General features: G+C 39.8%; 1 protein-coding gene across 1 annotated transcript in view; it reads right to left on the bottom strand.

The window, feature by feature from the left end:
• The window catches only part of LOC111150490 (ornithine carbamoyltransferase), a 61110-nt gene extending 37559 nt beyond the window's left edge, over positions 1–23551 (bottom strand). Inside the window, exons 1-4 of the mRNA XM_022507963.1 lie at positions 23324–23551; positions 10830–10968; positions 9487–9568; positions 437–524 (exon numbers count right to left, since the gene is read on the bottom strand). Coding sequence (XP_022363671.1) covers positions 437–524; positions 9487–9568; positions 10830–10968; positions 23324–23400 — 386 coding nt within the window. The 5' untranslated portion in view covers positions 23401–23551. The remainder of the gene's footprint in view (positions 1–436; positions 525–9486; positions 9569–10829; positions 10969–23323) is intronic.
• Between the last annotated feature and the right edge of the window lie 1576 nt (positions 23552–25127).

The raw sequence follows: 25127 nt of genomic DNA, 5'->3' as shown, positions 1-25127 counted from the left end.
CTGTTATAGGATTAAATGAGTTAGAACAATGCCTAACACATATTAAATGCTCAATAAATATTAGCTATTAATAGTATTACTTGCTCTGATGCTAACTAGTTATGAGTCATTGACCATGTCAGTTTCCCTGGACATCTATTTCTTCAACTGTAAAATATGAGTTACACTTGACACTTTCTAAGTTTCCCTAAGTTTGAAATTTTATAATCAGTAATCTCTTCAAATTGCTAAGAAGAAAATTATCTTAAACCACAGAAAGTGACCAGAGGATGAAGGGAGAAGCATTCGGAACATCAGGCAAAGAGAGAAGGGAGGAAACAGAGAACAGTACAAAGGATGCTGAGCAGGGGGAAAAAAACCTTATTTAAACAGAAGTATATTTTCTTTTTGAAATTCACCACTTCTGAAATAAGCTTTGAAGAGAAGATTTACCAACCGGGCTGTGTCCGTGAGACTTTCATTCACACCCAGGTGAATGTCTTGTGTGGTAAGAAAACAAGGGTGTCCTCCCAGAAGTGCAAAGCCTATAATAAAAGAAAAAGAAAAAAAATAGTCTTTTGGGAAAAAAAGAACCAAAGTAGCAAACAAAATTATGAGGAATTGGCACTATCTCAATTGAAAAGTCAAAATCTTTAAAGCTCTCTATCGTCTCTGCTAGGGAATTCTGTACCCTCAACTCTCCTTCAGATATGTACCCATTTCTCCTCCCTATTGTTAAGAACCTGACAATAATGGGGCATCATTCCCTTTTGGAGGCCATGCCTGGTTTTGGTTCTTTAAAATATATGATGATATTCATCCCAGAAAATGGGAAAATAAACTATAGTTTGGGATATTGTGGATTACAGTGGAATACTACTCAGTAATAAAAAAGGAATGAGCTACTAATACATACAACATGGATCAATCTCACAAACATTAGGCTAGATGAAAGAAGCTACATACAAAAGAGTAAATGATGTATAATTCCACTTATATGAAGTTCTGGAACAGGCAAAACGGCCAGACAGTGGCAGAAATTAAAAAATACATTTGCTTCTGGAGAGGGTGAGTAGCTGGGAAGGAGCATTGGTGAACTTTCTAGGGTAATGGTACTATTTTATACCTTAATAGAATTTGTAGGTCAAAAAAAAAAAAAGGAAGGAAGTAGTTCCTTCTGAAATGGAATGAAATAATTATATCCTACCTATCTTATACTGTTTAAGAGTGTTGGCTTAAATATGTCCAAACCAAATGGTTTTTAGCTAGAGGGTACTATGTTCCGACTCTAGCAATGGCTATTCACAGAACATTACCGTAAGCTGACACTTAATAAACATTCTTCCATTGAAACCTTCACTCTAACAAAAGTACAGGAGATATTCTATATAAGAATTTAGAGACAAGGATTCTGAGAATCAAGAGCTTAAAACCTTCTTCAAGATTGTTTTTAAGAACTTGTAGCCCTAGGGTTTGCCACAGGGGAGCCATGCCCTGAGCCGACTTACATTGGAATTTGCAAAGACAGGACAATATAGTGGAGCTGGACTCAGTCTTCATCTGGAAAATCAGGCAACTGGCCTAGAGCCCTAAGATCCCTTGCAGATGTGCTGTGCTACATCCCAGGTAAAATCAGACAACATGAAACACAGTAATGATCCTACTTGCAATGGGTCCTGTAGTAAAGAGTCTGACTCCAGTTATGATGTTTAACTACTACCAGTTGTAAAGCCAACTATCACACTTCCTTCTCTTTCTACCCTGTATCTAGGCAAGCTAGTAAGAAAGTGCACATGCTCCTTCCTTTGGCACTAGCAGGAGGTTCAAACTAAACAAGGCCTGCTCTGTGCATGGGAATCTTCACCCCAACCTTACCTCCTCTCCACATCCAGGCCAGTATCATTTCTCCACTCTCTAATGCCACTCTAAGGCCAGCATGGGACACAGTCCTACCCTACCCAGAAAGCCACATTATGTGAGTAACAAACCTGTTCATACCCTTCTGGTACATGTGTGGCATCCTCACCATCAACAATCAAACCAAATTTTGGTGGAAGGCACATTTCATCTCTGTAGAGTGATCATAATAGGCCTTGGCATCGCAGCATGGTTCTGAAATTTATTCATTCATTCTAAAAGCATGTGTTTGGTGATACTCTATGCACTGGGGAAAACATTATAAACAACAGGGTACAATTCCCTGCTTACATAGAACTTACATTCCAATGGGGAGAGACAAATAATAAACTGAATGAGTTAATTAAATATGTTGTATGTTAGATGTTGATAAGTGTCATAAGAAAAATAGAGTGGGGGGTGGGGATAGGGAATGTAAGGAATATGAGTTGTAATTTGAATGTGGTCAAGGAAGCCACACTGAAACATACCAGATGGTGGAAAGAGAATGTCCTGAGGTCCTTAGAAAGGAGCATGACTGGTGGGTTCAAGGCACAAGAAGATTGGTAGGGAAGGTGCAGAGTATGTGAGGAGGAGAGTAGTAGGAGGTGAGGTTGCAGAAGGTAGGTAGAGAGGAAGCAACAACTTTGACTTTTGTCTGAGTAAGACAGAAAGCCCTTAGAGGGTTGGAGCAGAAGAGTCACATGGTAGACTTATGTTTTAATACAACCTCTGTAGTGGGGCAAGGGCAGAAGCAGGGAGACCAGTTCCTAGACCCATTTGCAAAACTTTGGGTGAGAGCTGATAGCTTGGACCAGGATGGTAGCCCCTGAAATGATGACAAAGTTAATGGAGTCTTCATATGTTTTGGAAAGTAGAGCCAGCACTCAGCTGGTGACCTTGCTTCATGGGTCACTAAAAAGACAGTAGCAATCAGAGAACTTCCAGATTCCACCACCCATTTCCCCACCTGCCAGCATCTGTACCCATATATTCTGCTTTCCTTCCTATTAAGCATAGATGATCTTTTTATATCCTATGTGTGTACTAGAAACCATGCCTCCTTGCATACTCAAGAACATTGCTCTAGCAATTCTTTCCTTTCTCCCTTACATTACCTTCATCATAAAAATTCTCTTCTCATTTTTTCACTCATTAATAAAAAACAAAGGCAAATTTTCTCTTGTCCCTATTTCCCCTGCTAAGTAACCCTTTAACTCTTTGCTCACTCTGCAGCAAAACCATGTTTTTTCTTTCTCTCTTGAGTTTCTCTTTTCTCATTTCCCTCAAACCTATCCCCATAAGACTTTGCCCGCCCCCAACACTGCACCAAAACTCCTTTCATCAGTTACCAATGATACATCTAATGGCCATTTCAGTTCTCAGTTTTCTTGAATTAGCAGCATTTAACAAAGTTGTTCACCATCTTCTCCTTGATAAACTTCTTCACACATTGCCCAGGACAATCTTTATAATTTTGATGTCCCCCAGGCCCAGTCCTTGGTCTTCTTCTCTCCATCTATACTCATTCCCTTTCTAATTATATCCAGCCTCATGGCCTAAAATGCCATCTATATGGTGATGACTCCCAAATATCTCTAGGATAAATCTCACTCCCATACCCCAAACTAATAGCCAACTGCCTTCTCAACATCTTTCCTCATGTATCTAACAGACTTCTTAAACTCAATACTTCCCAAGCTGAACTCTTGATCTTCCCTTCCATCCTGCTCCACCTGGTCCATCCTGCTTACAGTTGCTCAGGAAGAAACCTTGAAGTCATCCTTAAGGTCTCTTCTCTTACCCAATACATCAGAAATCTTTTGGCTGTCCCTTTAAAACATATCCACAACCCCTCTTACTCCCCCCTCCCACTGCTACCACTCTGCCCTTGCCTCCATGTATTATGCTACCTACTGATAGATTTCACTGCTTCTATCTTGTCTCCACCCCCAACCCCTGCAGTTTATTTTCAACAGAGCCGTCCAAGAGAGCTTTTTAAAATGGAAGTTAGATCATATCCCTCTGTTAAAAACCCTCCAAAGAGGAGTGCCTGAGTGGCTCAGTGGGTTAAGCCTCTGCCTTTGACTCAGGTCATGATCTCAGGTTCCTGGGATTGAGCCCTGCATCTGGCTCTCTGTCCCTCTGCATCCCCCCCCCCGCCCCCGCTCTGCCTGCCTCTCTGCCTACCTGTGATCTCTCCCCCTGCTTGTACTCTCCCTCTCTGTCAAATAAATAAATAAAGTCTTAAAAAAAAAACCCTCCAAAGATTCTCCATTTCACTCAGAGCAAAAGCCAAGTTCAAATAATGGAGTAGATGTTTTGCCCTCAGTTCCAGGAACATTCTTCTCCTTGTTTCCAACATACTGTATCATCCACTTATTTATTATGTCTATTGTTTATTGTCTGTGTACCCACTAGAACATAAGCTCAATGAAGGCAGGAAAGTTCCTCTGTTCTGTTCACTGATTTATCACTCTCAAGAACCTAGCATACTGGTACATAGTAAGGACTCAACAAATCCTTATTGAATGAAAGTAGGAGGGATTTTGACTCTAGGGAGGGGACCCATTCTTTTCATTTGCAAACGTCTCCTAGTGTTATTAGCAGAAAGAACAGAATTTTCTATTATGTGAGAAGTGGACTGATGGGAATTTAGTGATTATAGTCCATAATCACTCTTGAGTATTTAATCTGTTTCTAAACGGGGAACATCACCTAAACAAATGTGAATACCGCACATTTACCAAGAAAGTATTTATTGTGCACCTACTGTACGCCTAGTACAGAACTGAATGTCACTGAGGGTTGGAAACTATGGAGGGAGGTTTGAAACAGTTTAAGACCTCTCCGCAGGTCTGCTCCAAGTCATACTCTTACTTTGACTAAAAGTTATTTTGCTGTAACAATGCAGGATTAGGGTGCTGCCTTTTCACTTTCCTCTTTGAGCTACAAAGAAGATTCACATCAAGCCTGGGCTTATGAGATAGGAGTAGGGAGATCGGTTATAGAAAATGTTAAGAAGTGGGAGTCCAAGCCTTCAGCAGTTCTCGAAGGAGATAAGATAGGGGGACATTGCCTCTGAGAAGGAATTTCCTCTGCAATTGTGGTCACTGGTCAGAAAGGAGCCTCAGACCCCAGTTTAAAAGCACAGGTCAAGCATTTGCCAGCTTACTGGACCTGGCTGGTGATAAGTGCTTCTGGAGAGCATCAGGGATTTGGAGAAGCCTCCAGGAGCCACCATTGCTGAGGAGAGGAGGGCAGAGGGATGGGGCTCGCCTCTCTCTTCACCCTTCATCCATAGAAGTCTGCTTTTATCTGTCATCTGTTTTATGCATTCTTGTGGGATATTTTTGAACAAAGATTTTCTTCTGTTAATATCTTGGTTTCTGCCTGGGAAAATAAGTGTACATATGATTTTGCTCTTTCCCTCACAGATCCATGCAAGCTTTGGAAGGAAAAGTATAAATAGAATTCATGCACTAGAAATGTGAGGGCTCTGAGGGCTCTTGGTGGTAGAACTAAGGCAGCCATGAGCCTCCCTGTGCTTCTTTTTCATACCTGCAGAATAGCATCACGATTTTTTATTTTGTCACCTTCATAAAGATGATACATTTGAAATAGCTTGGAAAGCATCAGCTTCTTTGTCTCCTTGAAAGTGAAATGCCAAAGTTAAATAATGAAAAGAACCCTCTCTTAGGATGCCTTGTGTGTTTTTTCTATCAGCTACTGCACTTATTGAGATTAATAAACGTATCCCTCTATCTGCTCAATTAATTTGCAATAAAAGAATATAATCATCGGTAGACACACAGGAGAATTGCACAGTTTGCCTGGCAGGCGTATACACAGAGTGGGGGAGGAATAAATGATCTACAGCTACACACAGTGACGTCGGCACATCTCACTAACATAGTGCCGAGCAAAAGAAACCACACACAAAAGAGCATATGCTGAATGACTCCATCACAGGCAAAAGGAATCTGTGGTGTTAGAAACCAGGATCATGGTTACCCTTTGGTAGGGGGAGTAGCAACTAGAAGGAGATACAAGGGAGGGCTTCTGGGTGCTCTTAATGTCCTATTTCTCTCTCTGGCTATTAATTACAAGGATATTTTTACTGTAAGAATTCATCGAACTATATACTTCAGGATTTGTGCACTTTTTGGTAGGCATGTTACACCTTAATGAAAATATTACATGAGCTATTCGTATGGCTTAAGTTGAGTGGCGAATTTTATTCTGTCCTCTGAGATAAGTAGAAATACGGTTGTATCTCTGCCACACAGAGATACTGGGGATGGAATCCTCCAGGACTTTCCTATGAGGAGGCTGGCACAAATCCGAGGCAAGAATAGACAGTTTTAATTACATCCTACTTCCATTCTGAATAGCAACATAACAGGTTTTGATGAAGAATTGTGCCAAAGGACAACGGATGAGGCACATGCGCATTATAGAAATGCTCTGCTGTGATTTTGGTTGAGGTTTACTGTGTTTACTGTTTCTGTAAACATTTAAAGCAACTCCTTACTCTGACAGATTCTCCTCCTGTTGAGTTTGACTGGGTGCCATGTACAATTAGACTCATGGATATTTATTGAAGATAATGGTGACTACTCCGTGAACCATAACTTTTTATGGTCAGATGTTGCTTTTCTCATGTATTTGTTGTTACAGTTTGCAATTTTGTGCCTGTTTCAGAGAGCTTCTATATAGAAAACCACCGCCTAGCAAAATGTTTAATGCCATCTGTGGAAACAATTTTACTGGAATAAAACATGACTATGACGTGTTCAAATTAAATTAGATACTTAAAAAATACATTTAGTCATAGCTTCCAATCCTGGGTCTGCCATTTATTAGCTATGTGTCTGTGGGCCATTTGCTGAACCCGTTTCTGCCTGTTTTCCTCAATGGTCTTGTCCTCATGGAATTGTCATAAGGATTAAGTGAGATAATCCCTGTAATTAATGTGGAACACTTGGCACAGGGTCTGCACCCGAAGGCTTATTAAGTCTTCCCTCTTGGTATTATTAATAGCTTAACTACCACATTATATGTGAATGGCAAAACTGATCAGTTATTCAGGGATATTTGACATCAAAAATAGCATAGCGTCTGTACAGAGAAAAGTAGAAAACACCAACAATTAAGAAAAATTAATTTTAAAAACCTTAAAATTGAGGTATGTACTCATGTCTATGTACTCATCCATTCTTTTGATGACTTCAGAACAAGAACACCTCTCTTAAGTACTAATGATAAAATAAAATTCTGCCCAACTCATAGAAGGTCAGTGTTATAAAGGAGCAGAATTTGCGAATTACTGACTGGTTTATGCAATATTTATTTTTCCTCAAATGTCAACATGATTTCTTAAAGGAGCCATCTTTAAAAAGCAGTATGTAGGGGCACCTGGGTGGCTCAGTGGGTTAAGCCTCTGCCTTCGGCTCAGGCCCTGATCTCAGGGTACTGGGACCGAGCCCCGCATCGGGCTCTCTGCTCGGCAGGGAGTCTGCTTCTTTCTCTCTCTGCCTGCTGCTCTGCCTACTTGGGATCTCTCTCTCTCTCTGTCAAATAAATAAATAAAATCTTTTTTAAAAAAGGCAGTATGTTCTCATATGTTTTCTTCCTGGGACTAAAAGACAAGGTGACACATTATGGGTGTTTCCCCTCACCCTCCTTTCTTCTCTCCAGGGTCAAGGGGAGTGCATTAGTAAGAACAGTAAACCTGAGATCTGAATCCTGGTGCTATTTGTATTACCAAGTCACTTAATCCCTCTGAACCCTATTTTGCTATGTATTTGATGAACCTCATTACTGATTATTACAAGGCAAGAACTGCATGAAGTAGTTGTTTGCTTCTAAACCCTAGAAAGCTCTTATGAGGCACCTGGGTGGCTCAGTTGGTTAAGCGTCTGACTCTTGATTTCAGCTCAGGTCGTGATCTCAGAGTTGTGAGATCTAGCCCCGCATTGGGCTCTGCCCTGGATGTGGAGCCTGCTTAACATTTGCTCTCTGCCCCTCCTCTCTCTCTCTCTCTGTCTCTCTCCCTCTCTGAAATTAATTAATTAATTAATTAATTGACCCTAGAAAGCTCTGATGCTTGTAGATAGGATGAGATATTTGAAGAATCAAGTAGTGTGTTTTTGTTTGTGGTGCCTCCTCCTTGAGCCTCTCCATTTGTCCATTTGAGCAGTCATGTTATTAATTCAAGGGAGATCTGACAGAGCAGAAATGCAGAGAAAGAAAAGAGGTGATATGTGGCTTATGAGTTTCAAAGTGGACTTTTGGAAATATAACAGAGTTAATAGTTTGAGAAAAAAGAAATTCTGAGTTTCCATTCCTTACAATTCCAGGCACAAACAGTAGATCTGAAAGAAATCTTGGATAGTCAGAGCCAGTTTTTTCTTCCTGCTTTATCACCTAGCCCCCAATACTGGCACTTGAGAGCAGAAAATGAGGAGCAGGAGAGAAGCAGCAACAGAAACAAAACTTGATGGACCTTTGACACTGTATCCTGTGGTCTGTCCCGCAGGCCTGCTACTGAAGTGTGGGAAGCATGATGGAAATTTCAGGTGAGTCTGGGGAATCCCAAAGCTGATAACACCCGTGTCTCGCTTTTAAGACAGAGCTCTAGGAGACAACACATGTTCTAGAACTCCCTGGCACACAGCCTGAAGAAGGAAGGAGAGAGAAAGCCTTGCAGTATCTCTGTACCCAGTATGACATGGAGAGTTGTCAAGGGGTTGAGAGAGTCAAACTAAGAAACATTTCAGGTCTTGTGATCCGAGTGAAGCAAACTGTAGCCAAGGTCCAATGGGGATATAGAAGTCCCAGCAGAGGGGCGCCTGGTGGCTCAGTGGGTTAAAGCCTCTGCCTTCAACTCAGGTCATGATCTCAGGGTCCGGGGATCGAGCCCCGCATCGGGATCTCTACTCAGCAGGGAGCCTGCTTCCTCCTTTCTCTCTGCCTGCCTCTCTGCCTACTTGTGATCTCTGCCTGTCAAATAAATAAATAAAATCTTAAAAAAAAAAAGTCCCAGCAGACCCCAGTGTGGATATCTGCTGATGATACCCTGATTACCAATGCCCCGATCCCCATAGTCCTGGACATCTTCTTCACATACTCTCCAGGGCTTACCCATGACTGTGGGGAAAGAGAGAGGAGAACCTACATTGAGGAAGGAAACCCTAAAATGGTTGAGGATGCCTAACATTGAGGAGATTCAGTTTCCACCATCCTGCAAAATTAGAACAAGCAAGAAAAAATTCTTTACCTGTTAGGAAAAAACACATTTCTTGCCCACATGAGTTTGAGGGCTGAGATTTTGTGTCCACTCACATTTTGTGCTGAACATGAAAAGCTCTTTGGGACTCGTAATCAAGTCTTCATGGAATTCCTACAGATGACGCTAATCTTTCAGCTTACAGCTTCTTTGAGAATTGGAAAGAACACCCAGAGGCTCGCACTGCTACTCCCAGTGACAGTGTTTTCCCTTTGTGCTTGCTAACAAGACAGACAAATTCCCCCACTGGGCGACTCCTCCCAGATCCTCACCCTCTGGCCCCCTCCTCAGCACAAGCACAAGTCTGTCTGTGGACTCACCTGTTTCTGTGGAAAGTCTTGTTCGAGTACTTCTTTTTTCAAAAATCATGCCTAAGGACTTCCCTTGTAATAAGGGCAAATACTGAAAATTAAGGACAAGAATATAATTAAAATGAAAAATATTTTATTTCCAATATCAAAGATTATGTTTCAAAAGCTATTCTTTACATTATCAGGAGATGTAGAATAATTTATCACTGCCTCCAAATGAGCATTCAAAATATTACTTAAAAAGTGAATTTAAAGTGTTCCTCTTTTCATGTTCTTTACAAGTAGAGGAAGGGAACAGGAAAACTCCTACAGCTTATTGACTTGTAATTAGAAAATATTAGTTGCTCTGGGTTCAACCTGAGTACTTGTTCCAAAGTATGCTGATATTTCCGACTGGAACCATCTTTTTACCTAAATTCATGGAAACCCATATCAGTGTTCAAGGACCTTGAAAACACTTGGTTCAGAGGTGTTTTTTCAGCTAGATGCAATGCTACTCTGTCACAACATGGGGTATTAAGACTCCTAAACATGAAGCCCCAGCTACACTTTCATCATACATCCTCCTGGGAGTGCAAAGGCTTTGTTTCTGGAAGTCATTTGGAAACAATCTGGAGAGTTTGGGTGTGGGGTGGGGCTTTCCTCCTTCCTCTTCTCAGAGATAGAGTCTCTCGATAGGATGAGTTCTGGAACAAACAGATTCCTGCCAGCTGACTTTCTTTATACACAAAGTATGAAGAATAGGCCTGGGGTCTTGGGGACCTTTTTCTCCTATTTCAGGTCTTATATGAGAATGTCAACTCACAGCAGTTGGAAACTCTCCTGTTTTCTGAACTTGGAGAGCTAGTGAAATAGATAAGAGAACCAAGGTTGTATAAAACTTCCTCAACCTGAAACCAGCTCTTTAAAGTGCTTTTGAATCAGCTTGGAACACAAATATGCTTTCACAATTAAGCAGCCTAAATGAAGCTGCTGCATTAATTAATTGAAATTGGTTGCCAGGAAAAAAAAAAGTATCATCCTTATTTTTAACTTGATAGAAAATGCACAGAGAAAAGAATGAAGGTAGAAAAATAAAATCTTTCCAGAGAAATGATTCCTTAGGTCCTGATCCAATTAATAATGAATTTCAACATTCCACATGAAAGAAGTGCAATGACTTGTCATTGAATAACTGATTTCTATGCTTTTTATATGTCTGTACACTCCGTGATAATCAATTACCTTGACTGTGTGGTTTCATTACTTAGCTACTGTTTAGGAATTTTAATATATTTTCTTTCCCCTCTTTCTTTGGAAAGGCTGTCTTTAAAAAGGCGGGTTGGTAGTATCAGAAAGAAAATGCTCCATACCTCTCCTTTCTGTTTTATCCTAAATTTGAGATCCGCCGATAGCCATAACATATACTTAATTTCTTCTCCTGTAAAATTCTTTAGAGTGAGGAGGTCACGACCCTTCAGCTGTACTTTATTTTGCAGTGGTTGTCCACATCTACAAAAAAAGAAAGAAAGAAAGAAAAGTAAAGAGAAATATATATTTAAGGGGAAAAAAAATGCATGACCTATGGTGATTCGTTGTTTTATTCTTGAAACAAAACAGCAAATCACCTGGAGCCTCATGTGTCTCTGCAAAGTATTAAAGCATTAAAATTGATATGGCATTGGTTTACATTTTAGATATCCAATATGTTGGATATTGAGAGAAAAGAAACATTTGAGGAAGGAGTTGAATTCTTATTGGCTGGGAGTAGCCGTATCAGTGGTTTTGCCACTTACTAACTGGCAACTTCAGGCAAGTTACCTAATCTCTCTCTGCACCTGAATTTCTCGCTCACCTAGAAAATGAGTATAATAATCTTACAGGGCTATGAGGATGAAATGATTTAATACATGGAGATCATACAGGGTCTGCCATATAATAAGCATTTGATAAATTTTAGCTGTCGTTATTGAGTGATTATATGATTGATTATACAAACAGAATTTGCAATGTCCATACAATAGAAAACATTTTCATTCTTTTTCCCCTACCGCCTTTCAAAGCTGTTCTTAGAGATTTGTTCTTTACTTGTCCCTGGTCAAATACAATGGGCCTTGTGGTTTTTCTAGTAACTTTCAGGAAATAAAGTTTAAAAAATCCTCTATGCTTACTTTATTCCCCCACAACGAGCCTCATTAAAATAATATGTAATAATAATGATGATTTTTTTAACTTTAAGAAATGTACTGCAAGTTAACACCCTCTTTCCTTCCAGTTCATGCCTAATTCAAGCTGGACCACTCTAGAGGGAGGATGGACCACGAGCTGTCTCCTTTATTTCCCCGCCTTTAGTCCCTCCAAGTAAAGCCTCGGGAAGGTGAGGAGTTAGGAGTCAGGTAAAGTCTGGTTCTGTTCTAGCAATCTAGCAATGGTATAGGTGCTTGAGGCTGTCTCCTTCTCTTCTGGGGTGCTTTTGAGGCTCTTTTGGAGAACTCTGCCATCACTGGGAATTTCTCACAGTAGTCCTTGGTGGTGGACAATTATATTTCTCATACCATCCAAGGGAATGCATCTTGACTCCTTTTGCAGAGATCTCCCCATCCTTCAGGAGGTCTCTTGGCCATCATGTGAAACAATACCATGCTAGGTCTCTTTCGCAGTCTGTATTGGTTCACGGGAAGCTCTTCATGTTCTATGCTCTGACAAGAGTCAGTTTCATTCCAGTACAGACTCCTCTATTGTTCTGCCATCAAAACAGCTAGTCAGCCCCTCCCTCTTACTCTAGATTTCCCAGGTAGAGGCCTGGATTTGGCCTATGGTGTCCTCAAGCTCTCCTATTAAAGATAACGATGCCATTAGAGTCACTTTCCCTAGGTTTAAGGTGAGGAGAGAGTACCTCTTCCTGTCGTACACAGTGGTAACACTTTAAAAATCCTCTTCTAATCAACAACCCAGCTCTTGGTTTCTGCAGTCCATTTTAGAAGCTGGAAGTGGTCACCAGTGGGTTGCAAAACTAATTCTTGTGTATCTCCTTTGCTCCTGTTTTAGTGGCATAGCATTTTATGTTGGAATGAGGGAAGAGTCAACACCTGTTGGGCCTGAGCAGAAACTGAGATGGAAAGAGTCCCATTTTAACATTTGGTTACATTGTGATGACGATAATTATTATTTGGGATAATCAGTATCTAAAAGTGAAAACATTTATTCTTTCATTTACCCAGTGTTACCTCTATTTAACAATAATTATATTGTATACAATTAGAAATTATGAGTAACGAAGGGCAAATTGTGGTTCACCACAGGTACTAAACATTAATCTTATTAGAAGTAAAACAACGTCACAAAATGGTCATGCTTGAATTTCAGCCTAACAAAAGAGCTTGGGCTACCTGAGATGAAGAATAACTCCTTTGGTGGGATTTATGTATGTCTTGCAATGATGACAAGAGGATAGGTAGGAAAATCACAAATTCACTCAATTTGTTGTTTCCACTGCATGATGTCAAATAACTTAGACCAAGGAATATTTTACTAAACATCCAACTATCTGGCAGAGTTGATTGGTTCATTTAGTCTTTGATAGATGAATAGATCTTTTTCAGTTGACTTTTTGTGATGTTAGGTCCTTCAGAGATTCTAGTTAGTAAGGAAAGGAACTTCCATAAAGATCAAGGGTTTATGAGTTAGTTGGCTAATGGTTGATTGATTTATTTAATGTAAGACTAATGACGGGGGCGCCAGGGTGGCTCAGTCATTTAAGCATTTGTCTTCAGCTCAGGTCATGATCTTGGGGTCCTGGGATCAAGCCCTGTGTCAGGCTTTCTGCTCAGTGGGGAGTCTCCTTCTCCCTCTCCCACTGACCCTCCCCTTGCTCACACTCTTGCTTCCTCTCTCTCTCTCAAATGAATAAATAAAAAATCTTTAAAAAAAAGATACTAATGACATTTAATTCTTTTTTTAAAAGATTTTATTTATTTATTTGACGGAGAGAGATCACAAGTAGGCAGAGAGGTAGGCAGAGAGAGACAGGAGGAAGCAGGCTCCCCACTGAGCAGAGAGCCCGATGCGGGGCTCCATCTCAGGACCCTGGGATCATGACCTGAGCTGAAGGTGGAGGCTTTAACCCACTGAGCCACCCAGGCACCCCATGACATTCAATTCTAATAGAAATTAGTGTTTTCATCTTACATGTAGATCAAAGTTTTGGTTAACATACCTGTTTCAAAGATGTACCATAGCCTTCAACTTTTATTTATTATTATTTTTTTTGAATTTTTCTTTAAAATTTTATTTTAATTTTAGTTGACATACAGAGCAATATTGGTTTTAGACATAGAATTCAGTGATTTATCACTTACAACTTTTAAAAATATGTCCTTCATCTACACTCTAAATGGAATTTTCTTTAAAGCAGTGGTCCACAATTTATTTTTTATTACAGACCCCTAACATTAAAATTTGTGGGGGGGGTGCCTGGGTGGCTCCATGGATTATAAGCCTCTGCCTTCGGCTCAGGTCATGATCTTAGGGTCCTGGGATCGAGCCCCACATGGGGCTCTCCGCTCAGTGGGGAGCCTGCTTCCCTTCCTCTCTCTCTCTACCTGCCTCTCTGCCTACTTGTGATCTCTGTCAAATAAATAAAATCTTTAAAAAAAATTTTTGGATATGGATCTACAATGTATGTTTGCTTATTTATATATGTGTTACTACCCTAATAGACTGTGTACAAAACAAAACATTAAAAAATGCAGAAGTTTAGACTGAAAAGAATCAAATATTTAAAAAACAAATTTTTAAATATACAAAAATATACTGGCTAACCAAGTTTCTAGAATAGACCTTCATTTTCTTCCTTCCAATGGAACCCTAGTAAATATCTTACAAAACTGTGTCCTAGATTTGGATAATACTATCCAGAAATTTGATAATTTAAAGACATGGCCGTTAAGCAGAAATGTACTTGTACATATGTATTTTGGTTATGTGTTTGGTTCTGATAATGTTAATTAGTGATAATATTAAGCAACACTTGGAATATACAAGTACTGATACTGTTGAGAAGTAAACGCTTAGACTGATATTGTATTTTTTAGAGTCAGTTGGATTTGGGGATCTGTAAACAGGTTTATCATGTCTGACCTGAAGTGGAGGCATTGCAATTTATACTTTCCCAATTCACAGGTCATGTTTACAAACATTTTTTTTTTTTCTGGAACAACGTCCAAGTGAGATAAAATCACAGGGGATAAACTCTCTTGACTCTGTATCTCAAATAAAACATTAATATTCTATGGCTTAAGACTTCCTCCAGTATTATTTTTAAGGGAAAAAAATCTTTGCTGGAAACCCTGCTCCCCAGGATTTAAGAAAATTTTTTATTATGTTCAGTTAGCCAACATATAATATTTGTGAAACATCGCTATGGTTGTTAAACTCCCATCGACAACAGGAGAAGCCACTCATATGCTAATTTTGAGGACTTATTTTTTTGCCCAGAGCTCAAGATCATTCTCCTGGTAATTTTGGAGCCCACAAAAGCTGAATCATCAGGGTACCTTTTAAGGGATTAAGAACCCTCCCACACTCTCAGCCCTTGCAGGATTGTGTTGTATCTACTTCCTTCTAAACACTCACAGGACTACAAGTTTCATTCAAGAGAATAGCATGGATCTTGCAATTGTGCTGCTGATGGTCTTGGTGTTGAAAAAGAAAGGAAAGGATGCGTGGTACTTAATTTTTCTCCCCCCTTCACATGAGAGAAAGCAGGAAAATAATGGTGAAAAAGGAGACCCAACACCACCTTCAGCTACTTCAGAAAAGCTTCAACTTCCAGCTCTTATAAGCAGGAGACAGAATGGGAGAAGTAAAATGTCTCTGGGTGTTTCTCAGATTTGTCCTTATGCTCCAAGACATTGGGATTAGGGTTAGGTTTAGGGCTGGGTTAATGTGCTATTGGGATTGCCTTGTGAGATGAGGCTCTTGCTATTTCTCCATTGACAGATTCAAGTTTAAAGATAAAAGAAGACATGAACATCCTGCTTGAATCTTCCCATTTTGTCCAGACCTTTCATTTTAAAGTTTATGTAGCAACAGAAACCTTATTTCAAAGTATTTCTTTTAGACCATAAGTAATCAGAAAAATACCTCTTTGTGACTCGGGTCTCCACAGGGCAGTTACTGATAATATCGCCTTCCCTTTTGCCCTAGGGTTGCACCTTCAATAGGTATTAGCAGATAAGCTTTTTCTTTTCCTTTTTTCTTTTCTTTTTTAAAAAAATACAGTTCGTTCTGGTTTACATGGTAGTGTGGGACTGTAAATGACCATTAAGACTGCAACCATGCATAGCAACCATAATAATAAGTTGGAAAATTCACAATCGTTCCATGACTTTTAATTTTTTGTCAAGACATTAAATACTCTCATATTGTCAGTTATAAATGTGTAGGGAAATGAAAAAAAATAGTAAGACAAATATATTTATTACACTGTAATTTAGAACATTAACAATATTGAGAAGTACAGTGTTTTATTTTTTGTAAAGACTGTCAAGAGTAGTTTGAACCATGCATGCTCTCTTATTATATAGCATATGTTACAGAACAAACATCTTGTCTATGCTTTGGTGAATTGCCAGGCTTTCTAAGTTTGGATCAACTTCCAACATTTTATCCTTTGCACTTTCAATATGTAAAATATCTCTGATAATTTCTTGAATGTGTAAGTGTTTTGCTGGTGTCAGTTCCTACATCTTTACACTTTGTGTCACAACCACTTTGCTCATTTATGTCAGTAAGTTTGTCTTTGCTCAAGACCTCTGACTGCATAGCTAGAGCCTCTCAAACAGTAGCAGCGTCAACAATCCCACCATCAGTTATTTCTTCTATAAATGCATTCCCATTTGATTCAAATGTAACTGCCAGTGTTATTTTTTTTTTTATTTCTCTGCTGCATTTTGGTCTCTGTCAGACAGTTCCTCCTTTCAGTTATTCATTTTTATCAAACGGCACATCAGTTTGTCGCTGGGAGAAAAAGCAGCACAACTCTACACTTCATTGTTCATATGTAAACTGAATAACAGACACACAGTGAGCAATCACCAAAACTTGATGCGATTGGTCACTGACCATGATGTGCAGCTATTATTTACATAGCAATTTATGTACAAAAAACCAGCAATGAGGTTTTTACTTTATGCAACTATTCACAATTAAAATACTATGGCAGCTGAAACTTGAACTGTGTACTTGAAAGACTGGCATTATTTGACTCAACTGTGCTAATTCAAATTCCCGCATATTGGGACCTTGCAAAGGTAGGACTGCCTGTGCTCCAAATGCTTTCTCATTGTAGGACTCTCACATACCATTCTTTCTATCCAGAACACTATTATCTCAGTAATCCTGGCTCCTTCTCATCCTTAAGCATAAATACCACCTCTTGGGAGATTCCTTCCCTGACTGTACTAAGTAGTCTCTATTTTGCCTTCATTTTGTTCATGATATTTATCAAAATATTTAAGTATATATTTATGTGTCTGTTTATATTACTTACTTTTTACCTTCCCATTGAACTATATGATTGATGGCAGGGATCCTGCCTGTTTATTTATTAATATATAGGCAGTACTTATTGCAATGCCTGGGATAGAGTAGGTATTCAATAAATATTTCTCAGGTAAAAGGATGAATGAATGAAATTATGTCTCTGGGCAGAAGTAGAATAATTTGTTTAAGAATGAATTCAGCATTTTTCTGAGAATGAAGTTAGAGAAATTTGCCATGATCAATTTTCAATATTCTGATCAAAGTCTGATGACAAAAAAAAAAAAAGATACCAAGAGCCCCCAAAACAGAATTAAGGTTGAGGGAAAGCAAGGGCCCAAGCTGAACACAAGGATTGAGTGTCATGGAGGAAAACTGATTGTGGCCTAGTGTTTTGCTAATGCTGAAATTCCCCATGGCTCAACTACTCCCACATAGTATTTACACGCCTGGGGAAAATAGTTGGACACATGCATGTGAAACAAGAGCATTATAACCTTGGGGCTCAGGCACAGCAGTCTGAGTCAAGTCCAAAACCCTGGAAAACTGATGAGAGGATCTGGTGGGACAAACTTTTGCCCATAGCACCATGAGAGCCAAATCCAAAGTGCAGTAACAGTGAACTGTATCAATACTTTGGTTCCCTCTGTCCATAAGCCCCTCTTGTACAGAATAAGTCCCTAGGGTTCTTGGGGGCAAAACGGGTAGAGAGGTAGATCCTGGAAATTTTTTTAATTGCATCTCAATCAGTGAAGGGGGATCGTACTGTTCACCACTGGAAAATCATTAAAGTAGTCACCACCTTTCTCGATTCTATTCAAGAGGTGGGGCAGGAAATGTTTGCGTAGGAAAAATAGCTGTTTTTCATAGATATCGAGAACTAACCAGGAAAATTTATCACTGGAAGGAAAGCAAACACAATGGTTCAAGTTTAAGTCCCTATCCTGTTTACTGTCTCCTCATAGACCTACTCTTGGCTCTGAAATGGAGCTGCCACACCTCTTTCCTAAGCTATTTAAAAATTCGAGAAAAGTAGAAGAGTTCCACAACTGTACCATGTTGAAATGCCTCTGCCACAGACCCCCTTTTTTTCTGTATCAAGCATTTCTTGCTTTCTCATGATAAATCCATACTTGAATTAGCCAGCTAAAACCACTGGCAAAAATGGCTTCTAAGTTCTTATAGAGACCCTGTGCCTCAGTTGGAGGCAGGCTTCTCTGGTTCTGGAGCACCTGAACCAGGGCCAGAATACTATTTTAGTGTTCCCATAAAATACTTGGTTTTCTTATATTTCAGTGTGTCTCCTTGGTAAACCAGACCTAAACCACATTATCATTCTTCAGCCAACACATAGTAAGGAGGATATAATATTAGAGAAAACAATGGGAACCATGTACAGATTTTCTGTCAAACTGTCATTGCAGTCTGGTTAAAGCCAGAGCTTTTGAAAAAAGCAAGACTAGTTCCTTGCATTAATTTTATCCCTTAAAAAAATAATTACAGAGATTTCTCAACCCCAGATCACTGAGTGCTAAGAAGTTAAGCCAAGGTAATAGTAGACCTTTGTGTTAGTTTTACCCAAATATCTTCCTAGCTAGAAAATGGAAGCATATTCTGTATTGGCAGAATAAAACCTTTCATTGCAAGAGTCTGCATTTTCCAACTCTGGTAAATTGTTTGGAGCACGGGAGGAGATCTGGATGTGTTCCCTTATATAATTGTATTTTGTTGGAATAAAAAGTGCTTGATCTGAGTAAAATGTGGTCAGCCAGAAATAAACTTCATCAGAATAGGAAAAAATTCAGTGTTAAATGGTATCTTGATCCCCATGGAAAATTTGAGATGAAGACTTTATCTTCTGGAGGCCTAAGAGGGAGTCAGTAGGCCTTATGGCTGAGATTTTTGTGTTTCTTTAATGTTCCAGGTTGGTGCAACCATTAAGGCATATTTTTTCTTATTTTTTTTCTTTACTGAGATATTTTGGCTGTATTTTTAAAAAGGAGATTGTGCAAGGGTAGAATGGCCAACTTGATCAGTTTGGAAGGATCAAAGTAATCAAAGCAGTGGAAGAAAAAGGGCAGTGGTTTTAATTATTCCAATTCTAGTCCTAGTTCAACTATGACCTTGGGAATATCATTTTCCATCCTTGGCCTCAAGTCCTGATCTGAAAAATTAAGAAAATCAACTCAAAATCAGTGATCCATCTTGTCTTTGTCTTCCACAACACTCGTGAAGTTTATAAACACAAGATTTCCCATGGGCCATACTGGAGCCATCTGAATTCTCAGTGACCTGCCTTTAATTTCATCCCTTTATTGCCATCTCAAGAAGTCACATTGCAGTGCATGCAAGAGACAGTGACTTTATTTTCACAAAACTCTTGAATCTCATCCTACTGATCTGAAAAAAAAAGCACCGATTAAAATTTCTTTACTTCTTTAACAACAATAATAATAGTCTCTTACTAAAAATTGACCTGCAGCCTTTCTCACTGTTGCTGCATGTTCATATGTGGTATAAGTCACTGTTGTAACTGGGTGACTAGTGGTTTCTAAGAAACCTGATATTGTCAACCCAAAATGGCGTGACTTCCCATCTTCTGAAAATTGAAGAGGGTTAGCTTTGTGCAGATGTTATTAAAAGGGCTGGAACCCCAAAACTGTTGAAAATCTGTATCTGCCTCTACTTCTATTTCAGTTAAATCACTAAATTACTAAAAATAACAAACCGGAAATAGACCCAAATTATACTGTTGGCCTAGGGAAATATCATGACAAGGTTCTCAGACCTTGTAGTTTTCTGAAGTCAGGAAATATGTTTTTAAAAAGCATTCATTTTAAGTTATGACAGAAGGTGTGAATAATCAAAGAGGACTGTTTTCTCTCCTCTAGGCAAGAGCATGGATGGCCTATAATTGCTTCATCTGTGTGTCCATGCTTGTAGAGATAATATGTGTGTGGGATGACAGGAGCCTAATGAGTTATGTAAGCCCTTAAGAGAGGTCTGGAATGAAATACCTGAAAACCAGTCACCTCCACCCCAATCCATAACCTCCACAAAATTGGGTGGCTTAGCTCAATATTCTCTGAAGAAATTTCTATTTGTGAGATGAAATTGAACTGCACTTACAAATTGGTCTTCTCTGATAAAGACAGAGATTTTTTTAGTGGTTTCTTTAAAAGCTATAAGTGGTTTCCCTAATAGGCAACAAATCATGGGACACTGTCTATTATCCAAACACCGCCAGGCTCTAGAGCCTTGTTTGTGAGATGAAAAGCATATGGATTGGGTGTTTTTGGCAGTCTTGGTGTCTGATCCTATCGATTTTGGAGAAAAAAAGAAGTAATAATTGACTAAAAATGATTGATTTGGGAACCTGCATGAATGGCTTCAGCCTCACTTAAGCTGTTATTTTTATCCTGTCCATGGCGATATGGCTGCTCACTTCAAATCTCTGCAGTCCCTATTTTGTGGCATTGCCACACCCTAACCACACATTTCTTATTATTCGATAGTGTTAAGATCACGTGATATATTCTGTAGCGAGGTCTCTTCACCTTTCCCAAGAGATATGGGGGAAATAAAGAGCTCGAATCTCTGTGGAAGGCTGAAAATCAAAGTAAAAGTACAATACAGGCAGAGTTGATAGGGAGTTTTCTCTGTTGTTGAGAGGTCATCCAAAGCCAGAGGTCTTACTGAAGATCAGCAATTCTGAGTTCATCTCGCTGACAGGTAGCATAGCTAACTAAAAAAACTGGAAAAAAAATATCCATGCGACACCATTTCAACATTATCCCATTTTCAGGAGAGCGACACCATTTCAACATTATCCCATTAGAGACTTAAGAGCATAAGCTTTTCGTGAAAATGGGATAAGGTTGAAATGGCGTCCATATTTTCAAATAACAGGATGTATTGATTTGGGCTGATTTAGACATGTTTTTGCCTCAGCCCCCATTCACTGTGAGAGATGGCTTGCCAAAACTCTGTGAATTACAGTCTGGCTATTGGATATAGATGATAGATTATTAGTAAATACCAAAGAAGCCCAATTATTTGGAAGGGGTTTTACTTTAAAAACTTGAACTTGTTATCATTATTTTAAAAATCAGTCATCACTGTAATTTTCAAAGAAGAGTATAAGTTTAAGCTCCAAGCTTTGTTTATTCATTCAGTTGATTATTTTCAGCTCAGTGATGATTCTTTATTAGAAACTCTGGAAAAAAATTTCATCATACTTTTATCTGATATAACTCAGTGGGATGGAATAATAAAATAATAAACATTCGTCTGTCACTTTACAGTTTTCACACTCATTATCTCACTGATTATCAGTAGACTGTGACTTCATGTGTCTGGTATGAGAGACTTTCCTTACCTTCTTTGCCACTCTATCCCCAACACCTTGCAGATAGTGTGGCACAAAGTAGGCGCTCAACAAGTATTTATTGATTTATTGATTTTTATTGTGTTATGTTAGTTACCACACAGTACATCATTGGTTTTTGCTGTAGTATTCCACGATTCATTGTGTATAACACCCAATGCTCCATGCAGTCCATGCCTTCCTTAATACCCATCACCAGGCCAGCCCATTACTTGCCCCTCCCCCTCTAAAACCCTCAGTTTGTTTCTCGGAGTCCATAGTCTCTCATGGTTCATCTCCCCCTCTGATTACCCCCCCTTCCTTTATCCTTTCCCTCTCCTAATGTCTTCCATGCTATTCCTTATGTTTCACAAATAAGTGAAACCGTATGATAATTGACTTTCTCTGCTTGACTTTCAATATTTATTAAATGAATCATTGAACCACCTTGTGATGTAAGCAGAGCAGATATTACTCTTTTTCCATTTTATAGGTGAAGCAACATTACAGAAACTTTATTGACTTGCTCAAGGTCGATATAACCAGCAAGTGGTGGTACCAGGCCTTGAACCTAGTTTAGATTCCAAAACCTGAGCTTTCCTCCACATTCTTGGGTTGTGTGCTCTAACTCTAGTACTAATCAGTAAATGCCATCATCTGCCTAGGCCTCGTTGACCTTATCTGTAAAATAAGAGAAGGCTAATATTATTCTATGGCTCTGTGGTCCCATCTAGGTCGAATACTACTGGCTTAATTACAGTATCATCTATAATGTCATCTGGCTTCCGAGAGTCTTCTCTTCACCAAAGAAATGGTGCTCATGGCAGAGTCCAGAGAGCACAGAGCTTCCAGGTGGCCCAGAGGAGGGACTCAAGGCCACTGTCACAGGTCTGCTCCTAACAGTGGGAGAGAACTTCAAACTAGAAGCTTCTCCCTTTAGGAAGTCAGTGAGGTTGTTTTGAGGTACCTTGTAAAGAGCCTCTGAAAAATTCTATGGGATTGTTAACATACAATTACTCTAGAAGCCTTCTGGCAATGATGTGCACATTTCATGGCCTTCCTTCCTTGGTTAACCTATTATCCCTGTCCCCTTCCCCACAGACACACGCCATGCCACCTTCCACTGCATGTTCACTAGCTGTAAGCAAGATGTCACTTTTATAATGAATTCACTGGAAACGGCCTCCTTTCACATGCTACCAAGAATCTCAAGGATGGATTTCAAATGTGAATTTTAGTTAAAAAAATATATTATTATCCTCAGCACACCTAAGTTTCCTTTGCAGCAGCTTCATAAATATTTATCCAGTTGTTATTTGAGGTCTGTTTTTTTTTTAAAGATTTTGTTTATTTATTTGTCAGAGAGAGAGAGAGAGAGAGAGCAAGCACAGGCAGACAGAGTGGCAGGCAGAGGCAGAGGGAGAAGCAGGCTCCCTGTCGAGCAAGGAGCCCGATGCAGGACTCGATCCTAGGACGCTGGGATCATGACCTGAGCCGAAGGCAGCTGCTTAACCAACTGAGCCACCCAGGCGTCCCAAGGTCTGTTTTTTTTTTTTTTTTTTTAAAGAACTGATTAATCCCCCTCCCTAGAATGATAGATTATTTTCAAGCAAACCCAAATACAAGCTGAAGACCCTGTGTAAATTAGTTCTAATTTTCTTCAGGCAGTAGTCCATTTAAAATGTACACAAACAGAAGATGTCAAGAACATTTAGTCCATTTTACCTGCCGAGGTTAGCACCCCCCACCCCGCCACACCAGCCTGCTATGAAATCTGATTACACAGGACTGAGAAATGAAAGCTCAGCTGGAATTAGAGACAGCAGGCTCAAATAAGGGTAGAACCTGGCATTACACCCTGCAGAAAGAGGACTTTTCAGGCTGCACTCCTTTGCAGACTAGAACTTCAGTTATCACCATGGTTCCTAAGTCAGACTCCAATCTCTGGCCATCACTTACCGAAAATTTCGAACCACGAAACTGTGACCATTTCTAAGAGCTGCATTGTTCAACAGGATCCTCAAATTAAGCAGCATCTTCTTTTGATAATGAAAAAGATGAGTCTATGCTCTTGAAAACGCCTCACTAAGATAGACAGTGGGGTCCACCTAAAAGCTAAGAATGATTTCAATGGCAGTGAGAGAGCAAAGGTACTATCACCCTTCAACTACCTTATCAAATTCCCCTAGTTAGAGATACGCAGGGCAGGGTACAGGAACACTTGAACTTTAAGCCAAGCTCCACCTGTGTGTGTGTGTGTGTGTGTGTGTGTGTGTGTGTGTGTGTGTGTGTGTGTGTGTGTATGTGTGATTCTTTTGGAGTACAGACTTGATTCTTTTGGAGTACAGACTCCTCATTTTTCATAATATATTTGCACTGTCACATACTCATGAAGTCAATTGACAAATAACTCATTGAGCACATGATATATGCAGGGCATTGCAGTACTGGCTGCTGCAAGGATACATAGAAATAACACTTTCAGAAAATGTGAGTCATCAGTGTGAAACCCCAGAGGTAGACATGACAGCCCTGAGTATTTCCAGTGATATTACTTTTGTAACTCAAAGTCTCATCTTTCCCACAAAAACATTGTTTTTGTGGGAAAGAGAAGAGCCCTAGAGCTATTTTTTGGTGACAAGAAGCTGGAGTGGGGATAGAGGTCTAATAAAAAGATCTCAGTCCTGTACCTCCCATTGTTCCTCGCACATAGTAGGTCTTCAATAAACAAGTAGTTGCCTATTCTAGCAGGAACCCACAATCAGTAGAAGTGGGGATGGAGTAGCCTATGCTCCTCCTCCCCTGGTCACCTCTCCAGATCACTAAGTAGTCCTCCAACACTTTACATTCATTTATTCATCCACAATTATAAATCAGATATTTTCAAGATCAGTTCTGTGTTGGATATTGGACTAGCCTGGAATTTCAGTGAAGGAAGATGCTCTCACTCTCACAGAGTTTATAGTTCAGTAAGGGTACATGACCTGTAAATAGATACCACAATGCAGACCCATAGGAGAGGTCCAGATAAAGTGCTGCCATATCACAGGGAAGAGAAAGTTCTCGAAGCTGGGAAGGGTGGGAGGCAGGAAAAGAGTGAAAGGGGTAGGGGCTGCCTCTTCTGGTCAACTGACACAACTTTAGGACACCCAGGTGAACACTTGCTAGAAGGGCATGCTAATGTAAAGCCTGTATCTTAGTCAAGTGTGCTACCTCCACAAACAACTCCTATTAGCAATGCTGGGGGAGAAATCAAGAAGTGTCTTCCATGCTGTGGTACAAAAAGGGGGCAGCACTTCTGAGATGCCAAAGCAACTGAGAAACCCTTGTAATTCTGTGGAGGTAGGAGCTCAGTCCCCCAGAGGTGACTCAGAAAACTGAAACAACCCATAACCCTTAGGGAGGTTGGAATAGAGATGCTGCACTGCAAGTGGGATGAGGTTAGGGGCAATTTCACTGAATCTCAAGAGGTAAGATATCCAGGTAACATGTGGGAAAGCACCTTACAGGATTTGACATTAGTCCTCAGAATTCATCCAGAGGCTTTTCTTGACCCAAACCATGACTCCTCTAATTCCACGTCAACTGCCTGGTTTGGCTCCCGACCTCGTTCCCTTTGTTCACCCAGTCCTCCATTCACTCATTTTTCTCTTCCACCAACAATAGCTGTTGCAGCTATCGCAGGATGGGTCTCTGTACCAGGTGGGCTCTGAAGGATGGAGTGATAAACAGGAGCAATGAGTGCTTTCCCACGTGGAAATGG

The sequence above is a fragment of the Enhydra lutris genome, unplaced genomic scaffold, assembly GCF_002288905.1.
Source record: "Enhydra lutris kenyoni isolate GAN:26980312 unplaced genomic scaffold, ASM228890v2 scaffoldscaffold23, whole genome shotgun sequence".
Lineage (NCBI taxonomy): Eukaryota > Metazoa > Chordata > Mammalia > Carnivora > Mustelidae > Enhydra > Enhydra lutris.
Note: the sequence above shows the minus strand (reverse complement) of the source record. Positions and strands in the feature narration are given on the sequence as shown.